This window comes from Bombina bombina, chromosome 2 (assembly GCF_027579735.1).
Source record: "Bombina bombina isolate aBomBom1 chromosome 2, aBomBom1.pri, whole genome shotgun sequence".
NCBI lineage: Eukaryota > Metazoa > Chordata > Amphibia > Anura > Bombinatoridae > Bombina > Bombina bombina.
In genome coordinates, this window is record NC_069500.1 from 1,062,440,722 (window position 1) to 1,062,462,859 (window position 22,138).

General features: G+C 41.6%; 1 protein-coding gene across 1 annotated transcript in view; it reads left to right on the forward strand.

Annotated features, from left to right (window-relative positions):
* NAA15 (N-alpha-acetyltransferase 15, NatA auxiliary subunit) overlaps window positions 1-22,138 on the forward strand; it is a 430,544-nt gene that overhangs the window by 40,493 nt on the left and 367,913 nt on the right. The window contains exons 6-7 of the mRNA XM_053703678.1: window positions 7,181-7,334; window positions 7,920-8,039. Of these exons, the coding sequence (XP_053559653.1) occupies window positions 7,181-7,334; window positions 7,920-8,039 (274 nt within the window). The remainder of the gene's footprint in view (window positions 1-7,180; window positions 7,335-7,919; window positions 8,040-22,138) is intronic.

Below are 22,138 nucleotides of genomic sequence, written 5' to 3' on the forward strand. Positions count from 1 at the left end.
CCAAAAAGTTAGGAGCCAGTGGTAAAATTCTAGGAGCCAGTGGCTACCTGGCTCCTGGGTTTGTTGAGACCTGGAGTAGAGATTACCCTCCCACCTGACACCTCCCTTTCCCTGATTCCTACTTGATTCCCAAACAGCTTTCTTACCTCTCCCACTGGTCACCCACCAGTCTGCCAGTATGCTTTTTTTCTCCAACATAGGTGTGTCCGGTCCACGGCGTCATCCTTACTTGTGGGATATTCTCTTCCCCAACAGGAAATGGCAAAGAGCCCAGCAAAGCTGGTCACATGATCCCTCCTAGGCTCCGCCTTCCCCAGTCATTCTCTTTGCCGTTGTACAGGCAACATCTCCACGGAGATGGCTTAGAGTTTTTTGGTGTTTAACTGTAGTTTTTATTATTCAATCAAGAGTTTGTTATTTTAAAATAGTGCTGGTATGTACTATTTACTCTGAAACAGAAAGGTGATGAAGATTTCTGTTTGTAAGAGGAAAATGATTTTAGCAACCGTTACTAAAATCGATGGCTGTTTCCACACAGGACTGTTGAGAGGAATTAACTTCAGTTGGGGGAAACAGTGAGCAGACTTTTGCTGCTTGAGGTATGACACATTTCTAACAAGACGATGTAATGCTGGAAGCTGTCATTTTCCCTATGGGATCCGGTAAGCCATTTTTATTACATAAGAAAAAAAGGGCTTCACAAGGGCTTTTAAGACTGTAGACATTTTCTGGGCTAAAACGATTGATATATAAGCATATTTTAATACTTCATAGCTTTGAGGAATTATTTTATTCTTGGGAATTATGTAAAATAACCGGCAGGCACTGTATTGGACACCTTATTCTCTAGGGGCTTTCCCTAATCATAGGCAGAGCCTCATTTTCGCGCCTCTATTGCGCACTTGTTTTTGGGAAGCATGACATGCAGATGCATGTGTGAGGAGCTCTGATACATAGAAAAGACTTTCTGAAGGCGTCATTTGGTATCGTATTCCCCTTTGGGCTTGGTTGGGTCTCAGCAAAGCAGATACCAGGGACTGTAAAGGGGTTAAATATAAAAACGGCTCCGGTTCCGTTATTTTAAGATTTAAAGCTTTCAAATTTGGTGTGCAATACTTTTAAGGCTTTAAGACACTGTGGTGAAATTTTGGTGAATTTTGAACAATTCCTTCATACTTTTTCACATTTGCAGTAATAAATTTAAAGTGACAGTAACGGTTTTATTTTAAAACGTTTTTTGTACTTTGTTATCAAGTTTATGCCTGTTTAACATGTCTGAACTACCAGATAGACTGTGTTCTGTATGTGGGGAAGCCAAGGTTCCTTCTCATTTAAATAGATGTGATTTATGTGACACAAAATTTAGAGAAAATGATGCCCAAGATGATTCCTCAAGTGAGGGGAGTAAGCATGGTACTGCATCATCCCCTCCTTCGTCTACACCAGTCTTGCCCACACAGGAGGCCCCTAGTACATCTAGTGCGCCAATACTCCTTACTATGCAACAATTAACGGCTGTAATGGATAATTCTATCAAAAACATTTTAGCCAAAATGCCCACTTATCAGCGAAAGCGCGACTGCTCTGTTTTAGAAAATACTGAAGAGCATGAGGACGCTGATGATATTGGTTCTGAAGTGCCCCTACACCAATCTGAGGGGGCCAGGGAGGTTTTGTCTGAGGGAGAAATTTCAGATTCAGGGAAAATTTCTCAACAAGCTGAACCTGATGTAATTACATTCAAATTTAAATTGGAACATCTCCGCGCCCTGCTTAAGGAGGTGTTATCTACTCTGGATGATTGTGAGAATTTGGTCATTCCAGAGAAATTATGTAAAATGGACAAGTTCCTAGAGGTCCCGGGGCCCCCCGAAGCTTTTCCTATACCCAAGCGGGTGGCGGACATTGTAAACAAAGAATGGGAAAGGCCCGGCATACCTTTCGTCCCTCCCCCTATATTTAAGAAATTGTTTCCTATGGTCGACCCCAGAAAGGACTTATGGCAGACAGTCCCCAAGGTCGAGGGGGCGGTTTCTACTCTAAACAAACGCACCACTATACCCATAGAAGATAGTTGTGCTTTCAAAGATCCTATGGATAAAAAATTAGAGGGTTTGCTTAAAAAGATGTTTGTTCAGCAAGGTTACCTTCTACAACCAATTTCATGCATTGTTCCTGTCACTACAGCAGCGTGTTTCTGGTTCGATGAACTAGAAAAGGCGCTCAATAAAGATTCTTCTTATGAGGAGATTTTGGACAGAATTCATGCTCTCAAATTGGCTAACTCTTTCACCCTAGACGCCACTTTGCAATTGGCTAGATTAGCGGCGAAAAATTCTGGGTTTGCTATTGTGGCGCGCAGAGCGCTTTGGCTAAAATCTTGGTCAGCGGATGCGTCTTCCAAGAACAAATTGCTTAACATTCCTTTCAAGGGGAAAACGCTGTTTGGCCCTGACTTGAAAGAGATTATTTCTGATATCACTGGGGGCAAGGGCCACGCCCTTCCTCAGGATAGGTCTTTCAAGGCCAAAAATAAACCTAATTTTCGTCCCTTTCGCAGAAACGGACCAGCCCCAAGTGCTACGTCCTCTAAGCAAGAGGGTAATACTTCTCAAGCCAAGCCAGCCTGGAGGCCAATGCAAGGCTGGAACAAAGGTAAGCAGGCCAAGAAACCTGCCACTGCTACCAAGACAGCATGAGATGTTGGCCCCCGATCCGGGACCGGATCTGGTGGGGGGCAGACTCTCTCTCTTCGCTCAGGCTTGGGCAAGAGATGTTCTGGATCCTTGGGCGCTAGAAATAGTCTCCCAAGGTTATCTTCTGGAATTCAAGGGGCTTCCCCCGAGGGGGAGGTTCCACAGGTCTCAATTGTCTTCAGACCACATAAAAAAACAGGCATTCTTACATTGTGTAGAAGACCTGTTAAAAATGGGAGTGATTCATCCTGTTCCATTAGGAGAACAAGGGATGGGGTTCTACTCCAATCTGTTCGTAGTTCCCAAAAAAGAGGGAACATTCAGACCAATCTTAGATCTCAAGATCCTAAACAAGTTTCTCAAGGTTCCATCGTTCAAAATGGAAACCATTCGAACAATTCTTCCTTCCATCCAGGAAGGTCAATTCATGACCACGGTGGATTTAAAGGATGCGTATCTACATATTCCTATCCACAAGGAACATCATCGGTTCCTAAGGTTCGCATTTCTGGACAAGCATTACCAGTTTGTGGCACTTCCGTTCGGATTAGCCACTACTCCAAGAATTTTCACAAAGGTGCTAGGGTCCCTTCTAGCGGTGCTAAGACCAAGGGGCATTGCAGTAGTACCTTACTTGGACGACATTCTGATTCAAGCGTCGTCCCTTCCACAAGCAAAGGCTCACACGGACATTGTCCTGGCCTTTCTCAGATCTCACGGGTGGAAAGTGAACGTAGAAAAAAGTTCTCTATCTCCGTCAACAAGGGTTCCCTTCTTGGGAACAATAATAGACTCCTTAGAAATGAGGATTTTTCTGACAGAGGCCAGAAAATCAAAACTTCTAAACTCTTGTCAAATACTTCATTCTGTTCCTCTTCCTTCCATAGCGCAGTGCATGGAAGTAATAGGTTTGATGGTAGCGGCAATGGACATAGTTCCTTTTGCGCGAATTCATCTAAGACCATTACAACTGTGCATGCTCAGTCAGTGGAATGGGGATTATACAGACTTGTCTCCGACGATACAAGTAGATCAGAGGACCAGAGATTCACTCCGTTGGTGGCTGTCCCTGGACAACCTGTCACAGGGGATGAGCTTCCGCAGACCAGAGTGGGTCATTGTCACGACCGACGCCAGTCTGGTGGGCTGGGGCGCGGTCTGGGGACCCCTGAAAGCTCAGGGTCTTTGGTCTCGGGAAGAATCTCTTCTCCCGATAAATATTCTGGAACTGAGAGCGATATTCAATGCTCTCAAGGCTTGGCCTCAGCTAGCAAAGGCCAAATTCATACGGTTTCAATCAGACAACATGACGAATGTTGCGTACATCAACCATCAGGGGGGAGCAAGGAGTTCCCTGGCGAGGGAAGAAGTGACCAAAATCATTCAATGGGCGGAGACTCACTCCTGCCACTTGTCTGCAATCCACATCCCAGGAGTGGAAAATTGGGAAGCGGATTTTCTGAGTCGTCAGACATTTCATCCGGGGGAGTGGGAACTCCATCCGGAATCTTTGCCCAAATTACTCAGTTGTGGGGCATTCCAGACATGGATCTGATGGCCTCTCGTCAGAACTTCAAGGTTCCTTGCTACGGGTCCAGATCCAGGGATCCCAAGGCGACTCTAGTAGATGCACTAGTAGCACCTTGGACCTTCAAACTAGCTTATGTATTCCCGCCGTTTCCTCTCATCCCCAGGCTGGTAGCCAGGATCAATCAGGAGAGGGCATCGGTGATCTTGATAGCTCCTGCGTGGCCACGCAGGACTTGGTATGCAGACCTGGTGAATATGTCATCGGCTCCACCATGGAAGCTACCTTTGAGACGGGACCTTCTTGTTCAAGGTCCGTTCGAACATCCGAATCTGGTCTCACTCCAACTGACTGCTTGGAGATTGAACGCTTGATCTTATCAAAGCGAGGGTTCTCAGATTCTGTCATTGATACTCTTGTTCAGGCCAGAAAGCCTGTAACTAGAAAAATCTACCACAAAATATGGAAAAAATATATCTGTTGGTGTGAATCTAAAGGATTCCCTTGGGACAAGATAAAAATTCCTAAGATTCTATCCTTTCTTCAAGAAGGTTTGGAGAAAGGATTATCTGCAAGTTCCTTGAAGGGACAGATTTCTGCCTTGTCTGTGTTACTTCACAAAAAGCTGGCAGCTGTGCCAGATGTTCAAGCCTTTGTTCAGGCTCTGGTTAGAATCAAGCCTGTTTACAAACCTTTGACTCCTCCTTGGAGTCTCAATTTAGTTCTTTCAGTTCTTCAGGGGATTCCGTTTGAACCCTTACATTCCGTTGATATTAAGTTATTATCTTGGAAAGTTTTGTTTTTGGTTGCAATTTCTTCTGCTAGAAGAGTTTCTGAATTATCTGCTCTGCAGTGTTCTCCTCCTTATCTGGTGTTCCATGCAGATAAGGTGGTTTTGCGTACTAAACCTGGTTTTCTTCCGAAAGTTGTTTCTAACAAAAACATTAACCAGGAGATAGTCGTGCCTTCTTTGTGTCCGAATCCAGTTTCAAAGAAGGAACGTTTGTTGCACAATTTGGACGTAGTTCGTGCTCTAAAATTCTATTTAGATGCTACAAAGGATTTTAGACAAACATCTTCCTTGTTTGTTGTTTATTCTGGTAAAAGGAGAGGTCAAAAAGCAACTTCTACCTCTCTCTCTTTTTGGCTTAAAAGCATCATCAGATTGGCTTACGAGACTGCCGGACGACAGCCTCCTGAAAGAATCACAGCTCATTCCACTAGGGCTGTGGGTTCCACATGGGCCTTCAAGAACGAGGCTTCTGTTGATCAGATATGTAAGGCAGCGACTTGGTCTTCACTGCACACTTTTACTAAATTTTACAAATTTGATACTTTTGCTTCTTCTGAGGCTATTTTTGGGAGAAAGGTTTTGCAAGCCGTGGTGCCTTCCATCTAGGTGACCTGATTTGCTCCCTCCCTTCATCCGTGTCCTAAAGCTTTGGTATTGGTTCCCACAAGTAAGGATGACGCCGTGGACCGGACACACCTATGTTGGAGAAAACAGAATTTATGTTTACCTGATAAATTACTTTCTCCAACGGTGTGTCGGGTCCACGGCCCGCCCTGGTTTTTTAATCAGGTCTGATAATTTATTTTCTTTAACTACAGTCACCACGGTATCATATGATTTCTCCTATGCAAATTTTCCTCCTTTACGTCGGTCGAATGACTGGGGAAGGCGGAGCCTAGGAGGGATCATGTGACCAGCTTTGCTGGGCTCTTTGCCATTTCCTGTTGGGGAAGAGAATATCCCACAAGTAAGGATGACGCCGTGGACCGGACACACCGTTGGAGAAAGTAATTTATCAGGTAAACATAAATTCTGTTTTTTTTATTTTTTATCCTTCACTAAACAGCACTTTAAACTCTCCAACCCCCCCACCTACTAGTGGCAGCCATCGTAGGTACTGGCAGCTGTCTGCCAGTACCCACTTTATATATAGTATTATTAATATTTTGTTTTTAAAAAAATTCTGTAATGTAGTGGTGTCCCCTACCGCCTCAAGATTTGTTAGGGTGTCCTTCCCCCCTTCCAATTCCCCTTTTGCTGTAGTGTATCCAAGATGGAGGACACAGCTTTTAATATTAGAAATGTCAATCTTTTCCCATTAAAATACAAGTTACTCCTATGAAACTCCCTTGGAACGCCTATATAATTATGTCTGCAATCTTCATTGTTCATAAAAACAAACAAAAAAACTTATAATAAAACCTATAGGGGATGTAGGTATATTATACATGCATATACAATGTTTTATTTCTCTGTATTTTATTGTATAATGCTATAATATGTATTTTAATTCTTCTGTTTTTAAAAATTGTGTATTTTGCTTTGTCTTACTTTTTTCTTTTTTTAGGTTTTGGTGATATTACTATTTCATGGAGGACAGTAACCGCAGCTTTATAGTTTTCTTTATTGCCAATGTATTTTGCAAAATGTACCTACATGTAATGCTTTAATTTAAAGGAACATTAAACTCACATTTTTTCTTTCATGATTCAGATAGAGAATACCATTTTAAACCACTTTCTAATTTACTTCTATTATCTAATTTGCTTCATTCTCTTGATATTCTTTCCTGAAAAGCATATCTAGATAGGCTCAGTAGCTTCTGATTGGTGGCTGCACATAGATGCCTCGTGTGATTGGCTCACCCATGTGCATTGCTTTAACAAAGGATATCTAAAGAATGAAGCAAATTAGATAATAGAAGTAAATTGGAATGTTGTTTAAAATTGTATTCTCTGTCTGAATCATGAAATAATTTTTTGGGGTTTAATGTCCCTTTAAACCTTTTTGGTTTTGACTACACTGTCCATTTAATCTTATGATAGTGAATCCTCTTGATTTTCCTATAATCGAATATTTTTTTATTTATTTTATTTTGTATTATTTGTTGCCTTTTGCTTTGAGAAAGTTAGCAGCATATAACAATGATTTTTGTTTTGTTAGACATCTCCAGACAAAGTCGATTATGAATACAGTGAACTGCTGCTTTATCAAAATCAAGTTCTCCGAGAGGCAGGGCTCTTCAAGGAGGCGCTAGATCAGCTCAGCACCTATGAGAAACAAATCTGTGATAAATTAGCTGTTGAAGAAACAAAAGGTAACCAGCACAGTATTCATTCACTCACATTATGCAGTGGGAAGGAAAATGAAAACAAACTTTGAAATTTGTCAGAAAAAAAAATCTACTACTCGTGAAATTTGTAGTGCTTTTGCACTGTCTTGTTATTATGCATTTATTGATTGCTATTCTACTGTGTTTAGTGGTCCTTTACTGTATTTAAAAATATAGTCAACAAGAATGTAGGTCTACAGAAATATCATCCACTAAACAAAAATGTTGAATATTACTGAACTAGGGAAAAATTGCAAATCTGCATTGCATTTAGTAAACCTATCCTATTTCAATATGTGTTTTCTTCTAGTGTGTAGAGAGGTCTCAAATTCTTCACTAGCCATATAGATTCAGATAATTAAGGAATTGCTATAGAAATGAAAAACAAAAAGGCTTATTCCTAAATTTAACATTTACCGGACTACTGTTTTTTTTATATCTTATCTATCTAATTACGTTTTGCAAAATAATCACATTTGCCAAGCTTTTAATAATTTCACAATTTTACCTTTTTCCACTATAGAAATTGTGCTTGTTTTAGTTTGTGTCTCATTGTCTTCTGTGCTGTAGGAGATTTGCTGTTACATTTGGGCCGACTAGAAGAAGCAGCAGATGTTTACAGGGGACTACAAGACAGGAGTCCTGAGAACTGGGCCTATTACACGGGTTTAGAGAATGCACTTAAACCAGGTGAGCGATCTGTCCCTGTTTCTTACCATATCCGTAAAGCAACCACCAACAAACAACCATTCAACTTTTAATGAGAGAGGCAGAAGCCCAAAGTCCCACAAATTGTACAATGATCACCGTGAAAAAATGAAGCACAATATGATTCTTGAGAATTGGCTTAATAGTAATGTGGTGCTTCTAACAATCAGTGTGTATAGACCACAGAATATCCCTACATGTAAATCTCTTAGGCTTGGATGCCTAATAAGAGTTGAACAACTTTCTTGCACTCCAGGTCCCCAATAGCTTCTACCAGAATGCTATTTTCTTGTGTTTGCCCTATCAATTTATTATATCTCAGAAGCAAGTGTCTAAACCTATAGGCCCTGATATCAAACACAAGAAAATGAGGGTAACAAGTGATTCCTGATCATCATTATTACTAGATGTGTGTTCAGACTTCATGACATTTCAGTTATTCTTCCACTATACGAGCAGATAAAAACATTATAGTACAAAAGGATGAATAACAAACTGATAAAAACATGTAGTCCCTTATTTGTTTCTACGGTTTGCCACCAAAAAAAGGTACTAAAATGGGGGGCTAATATGTTTGGCTAATCAGTAACTTAGTTTGTAATGATATAAAAGGGACTTGGCCATTCATGTGTCCATGTCCCACGTCCAATCTTGCTATAGAGCCTGATTTTAAAAACTTGGCTGGGACACGTGTTGTTTTCCACGCTGACACTTGCAGGGGCTGCCATTAGGGAATGCTATTAAAAAGGGTCTGTCCCTGCCGGTTGCAATATGTTTCTCATACAGAGTAATGGAGCTAGAAAGGAAAACTTTGATGGGGAGTGAAGTTGGCAGAGAGCCGGGGACACAGTAAAAAATTAAGTCCTGCAGTCAATCCAAATTGGGATTACTCTGCTTTTAGTGTAAAGTATCTTACAATCACCTCTGTTATTTTTTCTATTTGCGTAATAAGAGTTTTACATATTTTGACACAATCTTGCCTCCTGTTAGTTTGCGGGAAAAAAGCTGCAGGGAGAAAATGTTCACAGAATTCGCCAGACCTGAAAGAACAATTTCCATATCAATTTCCATTTTTTATTGAAATACATCTTTTTGCAGATGAATTTTGTTACCATTTATTAATTGGGTAAATAAATACTTTTCTTTCTGAAGGTGGTGAGAGTACACGAGCCATTACATGCATCCACTTGGAAGAGGCAAAAATATCTAACATTCAAGAGCTTTTAATCCCTCCCACTTCCCTGTATACCTCCAGTCTTATTTTATTTGAAGTGGGCAGAAAAGCATCACTGCACAATCAGCAATTCATATTCCAGGATTTGACAATTGGGAAGGTGATTTCCTCATCCAGGGGAATGGTCTCTAAACCAGGAGGTGTTCAATCAAATAGTGTCTCGTTGGGACCTTCTGGAAATAGATCTAATGACCTTTTGTCTGAATCACAAGCTTTCCAGATATTATTCCAGATTTCGGTATCCAGAAGCAGAACTAATAGATGCTGTAGTGATTCCCTGGTCCTTCCGTCTAATTAATAATCAATTCTTTCCTCCATTTGTACTGTTATCCAGAGTGATCAAATATGATCAGGTGTCTGTAATTCTTATTGCTCCAGTTTAGCCCTTAAAGACTTGGATCATTGATCTAGTTTTAATGTCCAGCCCCCTCCCTGGAGTCTTCTTTTTAGGAGAGATCTCCTGTTTTAAGGTCCATTCTTCCATTAAGAGCTAAAGATCTGAAATTAACAGCTTGAAGATTGAACACATGATTTTCTGTCAGAGAGGCTTCTTTGATTTAGTTATTAACACTTTAATCCAAGCTAGGAAGCCTCTAACTAGTAACATCCATCACAAGATATGGGAAGATTTATTTTTTCTGATGTGACAGTAAGGTTTTTTTTCCTTGGAGATTTGGAATTCCTAGAATTCTTCGGTGAACTAGCAGATAAACCCTTGTCTAAACCATCTTAAAGAAACTGAAGGGTCTATATTAAGCCCTATCTGTGTTGAATCACAGAAAGATTGCTAAGTTGCCAGACATCCAAGCCTTGGTTCAGGCCTGTATATAAAATGTATGTTTATGCATAATGAAACTACTTTGCAATATATTTTCATTATTTATTTTGCCCCCTTTCATGCAATCTAGCTCTGAAAATTATGCAATTTCTAATTCTCAGAACTCTGATTTTGCAAGGTAAACTCTGCTAGATATCTGTACCTTATTGGCTTTAACTGATGATAGCTTAAAATAAATGCATTTTATTCTAACTTTGACTGTGGCAAACTTGGTAGTCTGTGGACTAAAGCCCAGATTGGAATAAGGCAAATGGTGGGGGGAGACTGGCTGTAGAAAAATAATTGCAGAATAGTAACAGTTACAAGTGCTCGTAGAGCAGAAATATCAAGCACATAATCATTATTACACAGTGGAGTGGTGAAAGGATAAGTGACCTTTATAAATTATAGAGAATATACCACCTGTCCTATTTGTAGAGAAGGTGTCAGAGCTTTACACATTTCTGGAAGGGTTATTCTTAAGTTATGTTGATGGCTGACATCTTGAACTAAAATGTAAATGGTCAGATATTCTACACCACATACTTAGTGGAAATTACATTGTCTTGCAGGTATTTCTGTACCGCACATTTTTTTGGCCGTAACGCAACTTAACTACCGCAGCTTTTAAAAAGTCCTTTTTCAATGGGACTTCCACAGCGCCGGTATTACGAGTCTGCCTGGGAGGCCAAAAAGTGAGCGGTACAGCCTGTACCGTCAAGATCCATACTGTAAACTGAAAGTCAGTAGTTATGAGTTTTACGCTACAAAGCCGTACCATAAAACTCATAACAAAAGTGCTAAAAAGTACACTAACACCCATAAACTACCTATTAACCCCTAAACCGAGGCCCTCCCGCATCACAAACACTAAAATAAAATTATTAACCCCTAATCTGCCGCTCCGGACATCGCCACCACTATAATAAACATATTAACCCCTAAACCGCCACACTCCCGCATCGCAAACACTAGTTAAATATTAACCCCTAATCTGCCACCCCTAACATCGCCACCACCTACCTACATTTATTAACCCCTAATCTTCCGTCCCCAACGTCGCCGCCACTGTACTAAAGTTATTAACCCCTAACACCCACTAACTTTAATGTAATTAAAATAAATCTAAATAAAACCTACTATTAATAACTAAATAATTACTATTTAAAACTAAATACTTACCTGCAAAATAAATCCTAAGATAGCTACAATATAACTAATAGTTACATTGTATCTATCTTAGGTTTTATTTTTATTTAACAGCTAAGTTTGTATTTATTTTAACTAGGTAGACTAGTTAGTAAATAGTTATTAACTATTTACTAACTACATAGCTAAAAAAAAATACAAATTTACCTGTAAAATAAAACCTAACCTTACACTACAATTAAATAAATTACATTTATTAAATACAATTAACTAAATTACAAAAAAAACAAACACTAAATTACACAAAATAAAAATGAATTTATCAAATATTTAAACTAATTACACCAAATCTAATAGCCCTATCAAAAGCATTCTCTTCTTTCCATGGCTCTTCTCGAATGAAGGTTCCTTTTAAGCGACGTCATCCAAGATGGCGTCCCTTGAATTCCGATTGGCTGATAGAATTCTATCAGGCAATCGGAATTAAAGGTGAAAAAATCCTATTGGCTGATGCAATTGGATGATCCAGTCAGCCAATAGGATTGAGCTCGCGTTCTATTGGCTGATTGGAACCTTTCTTTCTCTTGTTAAGTGTATCCAGTCCACGGATCATCCATTACTTATGGGATATTAACTCCTCCCCAACAGGAAGTGCAAGAGGATTCACCCAGCAGAGCTGCTATATAGCTCCTCCCCTAACTGCCATTACCAGTCATTCTCTTGCACCCAACGACTAGATAGGATGTGTGAGAGGACTATGGTGATTATATTTAGTTTTATACCTTCAATCAAAAGTTTGTTATTTTATAATAGCACCGGAGTGTGTTATTCCTTCTCTGGTAGAATTTGAAGAAGAATCTACCTGAGTTTTTACTATGATTTTAGCCGGCGTAGTTAAGATCATATTGCTGTTTCTCGGCCATCTGAGGAGAGGTAAACTTCAGATCAGGGGACAGCGGGCAGATTAATCTGCAAAGAGGTATGTAGCAGCTTATTATTTTCTGACAATGGAATTGATGAGAAAATTCTGCCATACCGATATAATGTAAACTCAGCCTTAAATGCAGTAGCAGCAACTGGTATCAGGCTGTCATGTATGTATATTTTACACTTCAGTATTCTGGGGAATGGCACTTCACTGGAATTATACTGTGTGCATAAGACTTTAGCCTAATTTGCAGGGACTGGCAACAGGCTCTTTAATAACACTTAATTTATGTTAAACGTTTTTTGCTGGCATGTAAAATCGTTTCATTTTCTGAGGTACTGGGTGAATAAAATGTTTTGGGCATTATTTTTTCCACTTGGCAGTTGTTTTATTTAATTTATGACAGTTTACTGATCTCTCTCACTGTTGTGTGTGAGGGGGAGGTCAAAAAATTCAGTCAGAAGCTCATTGTATTTCCTGCATGATCCGGTTCATCTCTACAGAACTCAGGGGTCTTCAAAACTTGTTTTGAGGGAGGTAATCATTCACAGCAGAGCTGTGAGATTGTAGTTGACTGTGATAAAAAACGTTTATTTCTGTAACTTTTTTTTCTGCTATCAGGGTTAGTTATCCTTCGCTAATGGGAACAAGCCTTTGCTAAAATTGTGTTTTTTACAAAGATTTGATGCTATAACCTTTCAGTTTATTAACTTTCAACTGTCATAACTCTTTCTGTGCTTCTTATAGGCACAGTACGTTTTCATATTATAGTAAATTATTTGAAAAGTATTTCCAAGTTGCTAGTTTATTTGCTAGTGTGTTAAACATGTCTGATTCAGAGGAAGACATCTGTGCTATATGTGCTAATGCCAAAGTGGAGCCCAATAGAAATTTATGTACTAACTGTATTGATGCTACTTTAAATAAAAGTCAATCTGTACAAATTGAACACATTTCACCAAACAACGAGGGGAGAGTTATGCCGACTAACTCGCCTCACGTGTCAGTACCTGCATCTCCCGCTCGGGGGGTGCGTGATATTGTGGCGCCGAGTACATCTGGGCGGCCATTACAAATCACATTACAGGATATGGCTACTGTTATGACTGAAGTTTTGGCTAAATTACCAGAACTAAGAGGTAAGCGTGATCACTCTGGGGTGAGAACAGAGTGCGCTGATAATGTTAGGGCCATGTCAGATACTGCGTCACAACTTGCAGAACATGAGGACGGAGAGCTTCATTCTGTGGCTGACGGTTCTGATCCAAACAGATTGGATTCAGATATTTCAAATTTTAAATTTAAGCTGGAAAACCTCCGTGTATTACTAGGGGAGGTGTTAGCGGCTCTGAATGATTGTAACAGAGTTGCAATACCAGAAAAAATGTGTAGGTTGGATAAATATTTTGCGGTACCGTCGAGTACTGACGTTTTTCCTATACCTTAGAGACTTACTGAAATTGTTACTAAGGAGTGGGATAGACCCGGTGTGCCGTTCTCACCCCCTCCGATATTTAGAAAGATGTTTCCAATAGACACCACCACACAGGACTTATGGCAAACGATCCCTAAGGTGGAGGGAGCAGTTTCTACTTTAGCTAAGCGTACCACTATCCCGGTGGAGGATAGCTGTGCCTTTTCAGATCCAATGGATAAAAAGTTAGAGGGTTACCTTAAGAAAATGTTTGTTCAACAAGGTTTTATATTGCAACCCCTTGCATGCATTGCGCCTGTCACGGCTGCAGCAGCATTTTGGTTTGAGTCTCTGGAAGGGACACTTGAATCAGCTCCATTAGATGAGATTACACACAGGCTTAAAGCTCTTAAGTTAGCTAACTCATTTATTTCAGATGCCGTAGTACATTTAACTAAGCTTACGGCTAAGAATTCCGGATTCGCCATTCAGGCGCGCAGAGCACTGTGGCTAAAATCCTGGTCAGCTGACGTTACTTCTAAGTCTAAATTACTTAATATACCTTTCAAAGGGCAGACCTTATTCGGGCCCGGATTGAAAGAAATTATCGCTGACATTACAGGAGGTAAAGGCCATGCCCTGCCTCAAGACAGAGCCAAACCTAAGGCTAGACAATCTAATTTTCGTTCCTTTCGGAATTTCAAAGCAGGAGCAGCATCAACTTCCTCTGCTCCAAAACAAGAAGGATCTGTTGCTCGCTACAGACAAGGCTGGAGACCTAACCAGTCCTGGAACAAGGGCAAGCAGGCCAGGAAACCTGCTGGTGTCCCTAAAACAGCATGAATTGAGGGCCCCCGATCCGGGAACGGATCTAGTGGGGGGCAGACTTTCTCTCTTCGCCCAGGCTTGGGCAAGAGATGTCCAGGATCCCTGGGCTCTAGAGATAATATCTCAGGTATACCTTCTGGACTTCAAATACTCTCCCCCAAGAGAGAGATTTCATCTGTCAAGGTTGTCAACAAACCAAATAAAGAAAGAGGCGTTTCTACGCTGCGTACAAGAGCTTTTATTAATGGGAGTAATCCATCCAGTTCCACGGTCGGAACAGGGACAAGGGTTTTACTCAAATCTGTTTGTGGTTCCCAAAAAAAGAGGGAACTTTCAGGCCAATCCTGGATTTAAAGATCCTAAACAAATTCCTAAGAGTTCCATCGTTCAAAATGGAGACTATTCGGACAATTTTACCCATGATCCAAAAGGGTCAGTACATGACCACAGTGGATTTAAAGGATGCTTACCTTCGCATACCGATTCACAAAGATCATTACCGGTATCTAAGGTTTGCCTTTCTAGACAGGCATTACCAGTTTGTAGCTCTTCCATTCGGATTGGCTACGGCTCCGAGAATCTTCACAAAGGTTCTGGGTGCTCTTCTGGCGGTACTAAGACCGCGAGGAATTGCGGTAGCTCCGTACCTAGACGACATTCTGATACAAGCTTCAAGCTTTCAAACTGCCAAGTCTCATACAGAGATAGTACTGGCATTTCTAAGGTCGCATGGATGGAAAGTGAACGAAGAGAAAAGTTCTCTCTTTCCACTCACAAGAGTTCCCTTCTTGGGGACTCTTATAGATTCTGTAGAAATGAAGATTTACCTGACAGAAGACAGGTTAACAAAGCTTCAAAATGCATGCCGTGTCCTTCATTCCATTCAACACCCGTCAGTAGCTCAATGCATGGAGGTGATCGGCTTAATGGTAGCAGCAATGGACATAGTACCCTTTGCACGCCTACATCTCAGACCGCTGCAATTGTGCATGCTAAGTCAGTGGAATGGGGATTACTCAGACTTGTCCCCTACTCTGAATCTGGATCAAGAGACCAGAAATTCTCTTCTATGGTGGCTTTCTCGGCCACATCTGTCCAGGGGGATGCCATTCAGCAGGCCGGACTGGACAATTGTAACAACAGACGCCAGCCTACTAGGTTGGGGCGCTGTCTGGAATTCTCTGAAGGCTCAGGGACAATGGAATCAGGAGGAGAGTCTCCTACCAATAAACATTCTGGAATTGAGAGCAGTTCTCAATGCCCTTCTGGCTTGGCCCCAGTTGACAACTCGGGGGTTCATCAGGTTTCAGTCGGACAACATCACGACTGTAGCTTACATCAACCATCAGGGAGGGACAAGAAGCTCCCTAGCAATGATGGAAGTATCAAAGATAATTCGCTGGGCAGAGTCTCACTCTTGCCACCTGTCAGCAATCCACATCCCGGGAGTGGAGAACTGGGAGGCGGATTTCTTAAGTCGTCAGACTTTTCATCCGGGGGAGTGGGAACTTCATCCGGAGGTCTTTGCCCAAATACTTCGACGTTGGGGCAAACCAGAGATAGATCTCATGGCGTCTCGACAGAACGCCAAGCTTCCTCGTTACGGGTCCAGATCCAGGGATCCGGGAGCGGTTCTGATAGATGCTTTGACAGCACCTTGGACCTTCGGGATGGCTTATGTGTTTCCACCCTTCCCGATGCTTCCTCGATTGATTGCCAGAATCAAACAGGAGAGAGCATCAGTGATTCTAATAGCGCCTGCATGGCCACGCAGGACTTGGTATGCAGATCTAGTGGACATGTCATCCTGTCCACCTTGGTCGCTACCTCTGAAACAGGACCTTCTGATCAAGGGTCCCTTCAAACATCAAAATCTAATTTCTCTGAAGCTGACTGCTTGGAAATTGAACGCTTGATTTTATCAAAACGTGGTTTTTCTGAGTCAGTTATTGATACCTTAATACAGGCTAGGAAGCCTGTTACCAGAAAGATTTACCATAAGATATGGCGCAAATACTTATATTGGTGCGAATCCAAGAGTTACTCATGGAGTAAGGTTAGGATTCCGAGGATATTGTCTTTTCTACAAGAAGGTTTAGAAAAGGGTTTATCCGCTAGTTCCTTAAAGGGACAGATTTCAGCTCTGTCCATTCTTTTACACAAACGTCTGTCAGAAGTTTCGGACGTTCAAGCTTTTTGTCAGGCTTTAGCTAGGATCAAGCCTGTGTTTAAAACTGTTGCTCCACCATGGAGTTTGAACTTAGTTCTTAATGTTTTACAGGGGGTTCCGTTTGAACCCCTTCATTCCATTGATATCAAGTTGTTATCTTGGAAAGTTCTGTTTTTAATGGCGATTTCCTCGGCTCGAAGAGTCTCTGAGTTATCTGCCTTACATTGTGATTCTCCTTATCTGATTTTTCATTCAGACAAGGTAGTTCTGCGTACTAAACCTGGGTTCCTACCTAAGGTGGTCACTAACAGGAATATCAATCAAGAGATTGTGGTTCCATCTTTGTGTCCTAATCCTTCTTCGAAAAAGGAACGTCTGCTACACAATCTAGATGTAGTCCGTGCCCTGAAATTTTATCTACAGGCAACTAAGGATTTTCGACAAACGTCTTCCCTGTTTGTCGTTTATTCTGGTCAGAGGAGAGGTCAAAAAGCTTCGGCTACCTCTCTCTCCTTTTGGCTTCGTAGCATAATACGGTTAGCCTATGAGACTGCTGGACAGCAGCCTCCTGAAAGAATTACAGCACATTCTACTAGAGCTGTGGCTTCCACTTGGGCCTTTAAGAATGAGGCTTCTGTTGAACAGATTTGCAAGGCTGCAACTTGGTCTTCTCTTTATACTTTTTCCAAATTTTACAAATTTGACACTTTTGCTTCTTCGGAGGCTGTTTTTGGGAGAAAGGTTCTTCAGGCAGTGGTTCCTTCCGTATAAAGAGCCTGCCTGTCCCTCCCGTCATCCGTGTACTTTAGCTTTGGTATTGGTATCCCATAAGTAATGGATGATCCGTGGACTGGATACACTTAACAAGAGAAAACATAATTTATGCTTACCTGATAAATTTATTTCTCTTGTAGTGTATCCAGTCCACGGCCCGCCCTGTCACTTTAAGGCAGGTAATTTTTCCATTAAACTACAGTCACCACTGTACCCTATGGTTTTCCTTTCTCTGCATGTTTTCGGTCGAATGACTGGTAATGGCAGTTAGGGGAGGAGCTATATAGCAGCTCTGCTGGGTGAATCCTCTTGCACTTCCTGTTGGGGAGGAGTTAATATCCCATAAGTAATGGATGATCCGTGGACTGGATACACTACAAGAGAAATAAATTTATCAGGTAAGCATAAATTATGTTTTTCCTTCTCAGTTGGTGACCGTTTCAGTTCGAACTTTATTTACTTTGCTTTGTTTGTCCTTTATTGCTTTTCTTGGCCATATGTTTGAGAGCGTTATACAGTTAAGTGTGAGGGATTAAATATTCTTGGTATGTTGTTTTTTTTGTCCTCTTAGTGGACATGTAATGACTTGTCGACTCTCTCCACCATGAAAAAATATAAAGGATTAAATAAGCATTCATTTTGTTTCTACTGTGTATTTCTCTTGTTAAGTGTATTCAGTCCACGGGTCATCCATTACTTATGGGATATATTCCCTTCCCAACAGGAAGTTGCAAGAGGATCACCCAAGCAGAGCTGCTATATAGCTCCTCCCCTCACATGTCATATCCAGTCATTCTCTTGCAACTCAACTAGATAGGTCGTTGTGAGAGGTCTGTGGTGTTTTTTATACTTAGTTTATTTCTTCAATCAAAAGTTTGTTATTTTAAATGGCACCGGAGTGTGCTGTTTGTTCTCAGGCAGTATTTGGAAGAAGAATCTGCCTGCGTTTTTCTATGATCTTAGCAGAAGTAACTAAGATCCACTGGCTGTTCTCGCACATTCTGAGGAGTGGGGTAACTTTCAGAAAGGGAATAGCGTGTGGGGAATCCTGCAAACAAGGTATGTGCAGTAAATTATTTTTCTAAGGAATGGAATTGACTAAGAAAATACTGCTGATACCGATGTAATGTAAGTACAGCCTTAAATGCAGTAGCGACTGGTATCAGGCTGATGAATGTATGTACAATAAGTAATTTTCTAAGGAATGGAATTTGACTAAGAAAATACTGTTAATACTGAAGTAATGAATGAGCCTTAACTGCAGTAGAAGCGACTGGTAGCAGGCTTATTAATAACACTACCTAACTTTTAAGGTGCATGTTTAAAACGTTTACTGGCATGTTATTCGTTTTTTTGTGAGGTACTTTGGTGATAAATCTTTTGGGGCATGATTTTCCACATGGCTGTCGTTTATTTCTACATAGAAACGGTTAACTGAGGTTTCCCACTGTTGTAATATGAGTGGGAGGGGCCTATTTTAGCGCTTTTTTGCGCAGTAAAAATTCAGTTTCAGTCTTCCTGCTTCTTCCTCCTTGATCCAGGACGTCTCTAGAGAGCTCAGGGGTCTTCAAAAATCATTTTGAGGGAGGTAATCAGTCACAGCAGAACTGTGACAGTGTGTTTGACTGTGATAAAAACGTTAATTGTTAAATTGATTATCCGTTTTTGGGTATTAAGGGGTTAATCATCCATTTGCTAGTGGGTGCAATGCTTTGCTAACTTAATACATTTACTGTGAAAATTTGGTTGCTATAACTGATTTGGTTCATTGTTATTTCAACTGTGACGATTTTTTGTGCTTCTTAAAGGCGCAGTAGCGTTTTTTATATTGCTTGTAAATTTATTTGAAAGGATTTTCCAAGCTTGCTAGTCTCATTGCGAGTCTGTTTAAACATGTCTGACACAGATGAATCTGTTTGTTCAGTATGTTTGAAGGCCAATGTGGAGCCCCACAGAAATATGTGTACTAAATGTATTGATGTCACTTTGAATAAAAGTCAATTAATATCTGTATAGAAATTATCACCAGACAACGAGGGGGAAGTTATGCCGACTAACTCTCCTCACGTGTCAGTACCTTCGCCTTCCGCTCAGGAGGCGCGTGATATTGTTGCGCCAAGTACATCAGAGAGGCCCATACAAATCACTTTGCAAGACATGGCTGCTGTTATGACAGAGGTATTATCTAAATTGCCTGAATTAAGAGGCAAGCGCGATAGCTCTGGGTTAAGGACAGAGCGCGCTGATGATGTGAGAGCCATGTCTGATACTGCGTCACAATTTGCAGAACATGAGGACGGAGAGCTTCATTCTGTGTGTGACGGATCTGATCCAGGGAGACCGGATTCAGAGATTTCTAATTTTAAATTTAAGCTTGAGAACCTCCGTGTATTGCTAGGGGAGGTATTAGCGGCTCTGAATGATTGTAACACGGTTGCAATTCCAGAGAAAATATGTAGGTTGGATAGATACTTTGCGGTACCGGTGTGTACTGACGTTTTTCCTATACCTAAAAGGCTTACAGAAATTATTAGCAAGGAGTGGGATAGACCCGGCGTGCCCTTTTCCCCCCCTCCGATATTTAGAAAAATGTTTCCAATAGACGCCACCACACGAGACTTATGGCAGACGGTCCCTAAGGTGGAGGGAGCAGTTTCTACTTTAGCTAAACGTACCACTATCCCGGTGGAGGATAGTTGTGCTTTTTCGGATCCAATGGATAAAAAATTAGAAGGTTACCTTAAGAAAATGTTTGTTCAACAAGGTTCTATCTTACAGCCCCTTGCATGCATTGCGCCTGTCACTGCTGCTGCAGCATTCTGGTTTGAGTCTCTGGAAGAGGCCATTCGCACAGCTCCATTGGATGAGATTATGGCCAAGCTTAAAGCACTTAAGCTAGCTAATGGATTTGTTTCTGATGCCGTTGTACATTTAACCAAACTAACGGCTAAGAACTCCGGATTCGCCATCCAGGCGCACAGAGCGCTATGGCTTAAATCCTGGTCAGCTGACGTGACTTCTAAATCTAAATTACTTAATATTCCTTTCAAGGGGCAGACCTTATTCGGGCCCGGCTTGAAAGAAATTATTGCTGACATTACTGGAGGTAAGGGTCATACTCTTCCTCAGGACAGGGCCAAATCAAAGGCCAAACAGTCTAATTTTCGTGCCTTTCGTAACTTCAAGGCAGGAGCAGCATCAACTTCCTCCGCTCCAAAACAGGAAGGACCTGTTGCTCGTTACAGACAGGGCTGGAAAGCTAACCAGCCCTGGAACAAGGGCAAGCAGGCCAGAAAGCCTACTTCTGCCCCTAAGACAGCATGAAGAGAGGGCCCGCTATCCTGAAACGGATCTAGTGGGGGGCAGACTATCTCTCTTTGCCCAGGCTTGGGCAAGAGATGTCCAGGATCCCTGGGCGTTGGAGATCATATATCAGGGATATCTTCTGGACTTCAAAGCTTCTCCTCCACAAGGGAGATTTCATCTTTCAAGGTTATCAGCAAACCAAATAAAGAAAGAGGCATTTCTACGCTGTGTGCAAGACCTCTTAGTAATAGGGGTGATCCACCCAGTTCCGCGGACGGAACAAGGGCAAGGGTTTTTCTCAAATCTGTTTGTGGTTCCCAAGAAGGAGGGAACCTTCAGACCAATCTTGGACCTAAAAATCCTAAACAAATTCCTAAGAGTTCCATCATTCAAAATGGAAACTATTCGAACCATCCTACCCATGATCCAAGAGGGTCAATACATGACCACAGTAGACTTAAAGGATGCCTACCTTCATATACCGATTCACAAAGATCATTATCGGTACCTAAGATTTGCCTTTCTAGACAGGCATTACCAGTTTGTAGCTCTTCCCTTCGGGTTGGCTACGGCCCCGAGAATCTTTACAAAGGTTCTGGGCTCTCTTCTGGCGGTTCTAAGACCGCGAGGCATAGCGGTGGCTCCGTATCTAGACGACATCCTGATACAGGCGTCAAGCTTTCAAATGGCCAAGTCTCATACAGAGATAGTTCTGGCATTTCTGAGGTCGCATGGGTGAAAGTGAATGTGGAAAAGAGTTCTCTATCACCACTCACAAGAGTCTCCTTTCTAGGGACTCTTATAGATTCTGTAGAGATGAAGATTTACCTGACGGAGTCCAGGTTATCAAAACTTCTAAATGCTTGCCGTGTTCTTCATTCCATTCCACGCCCGTCAGTGGCTCAGTGCATGGAAGTAATCGGCTTAATGGTAGCGGCAATGGACATAGTGCCATTTGCGCGCCTGCATCTCAGACCGCTGCAATTATGCATGCTAAGTCAGTGGAATGGGGATTACTCAGATTTGTCCCCTATGCTAAATCTGGACCAAGAGACCAGAGATTCTCTTCTCTGGTGGCTTTCTCGGGTCCATCTGTCCAAAGGTATGACCTTTCGCAGGCCAGATTGGACAATTGTAACAATAGATGCCAGCCTTCTAGGTTGGGGCGCAGTCTGGAACTCCCTGAAGGCTCAGGGATTATGGACTCAGGAGGAGAAACTCCTTCCAATAAATATTCTGGAGTTGAGAGCAATATTCAATGCTCTTCTAGCTTGGCCTCAGTTAGCAACACTGAGGTTCATCAGATTTCAGTCGGACAACATCACGACTGTGGCTTACATCAACCATCAAGGGGGAACCAGGAGTTCCCTAGCGATGTTGGAAGTCTCAAAGATAATTCGCTGGGCAGAGTCTCACTCTTGCCACCTGTCAGCGATCTACATCCCAGGCGTGGAGAACTGG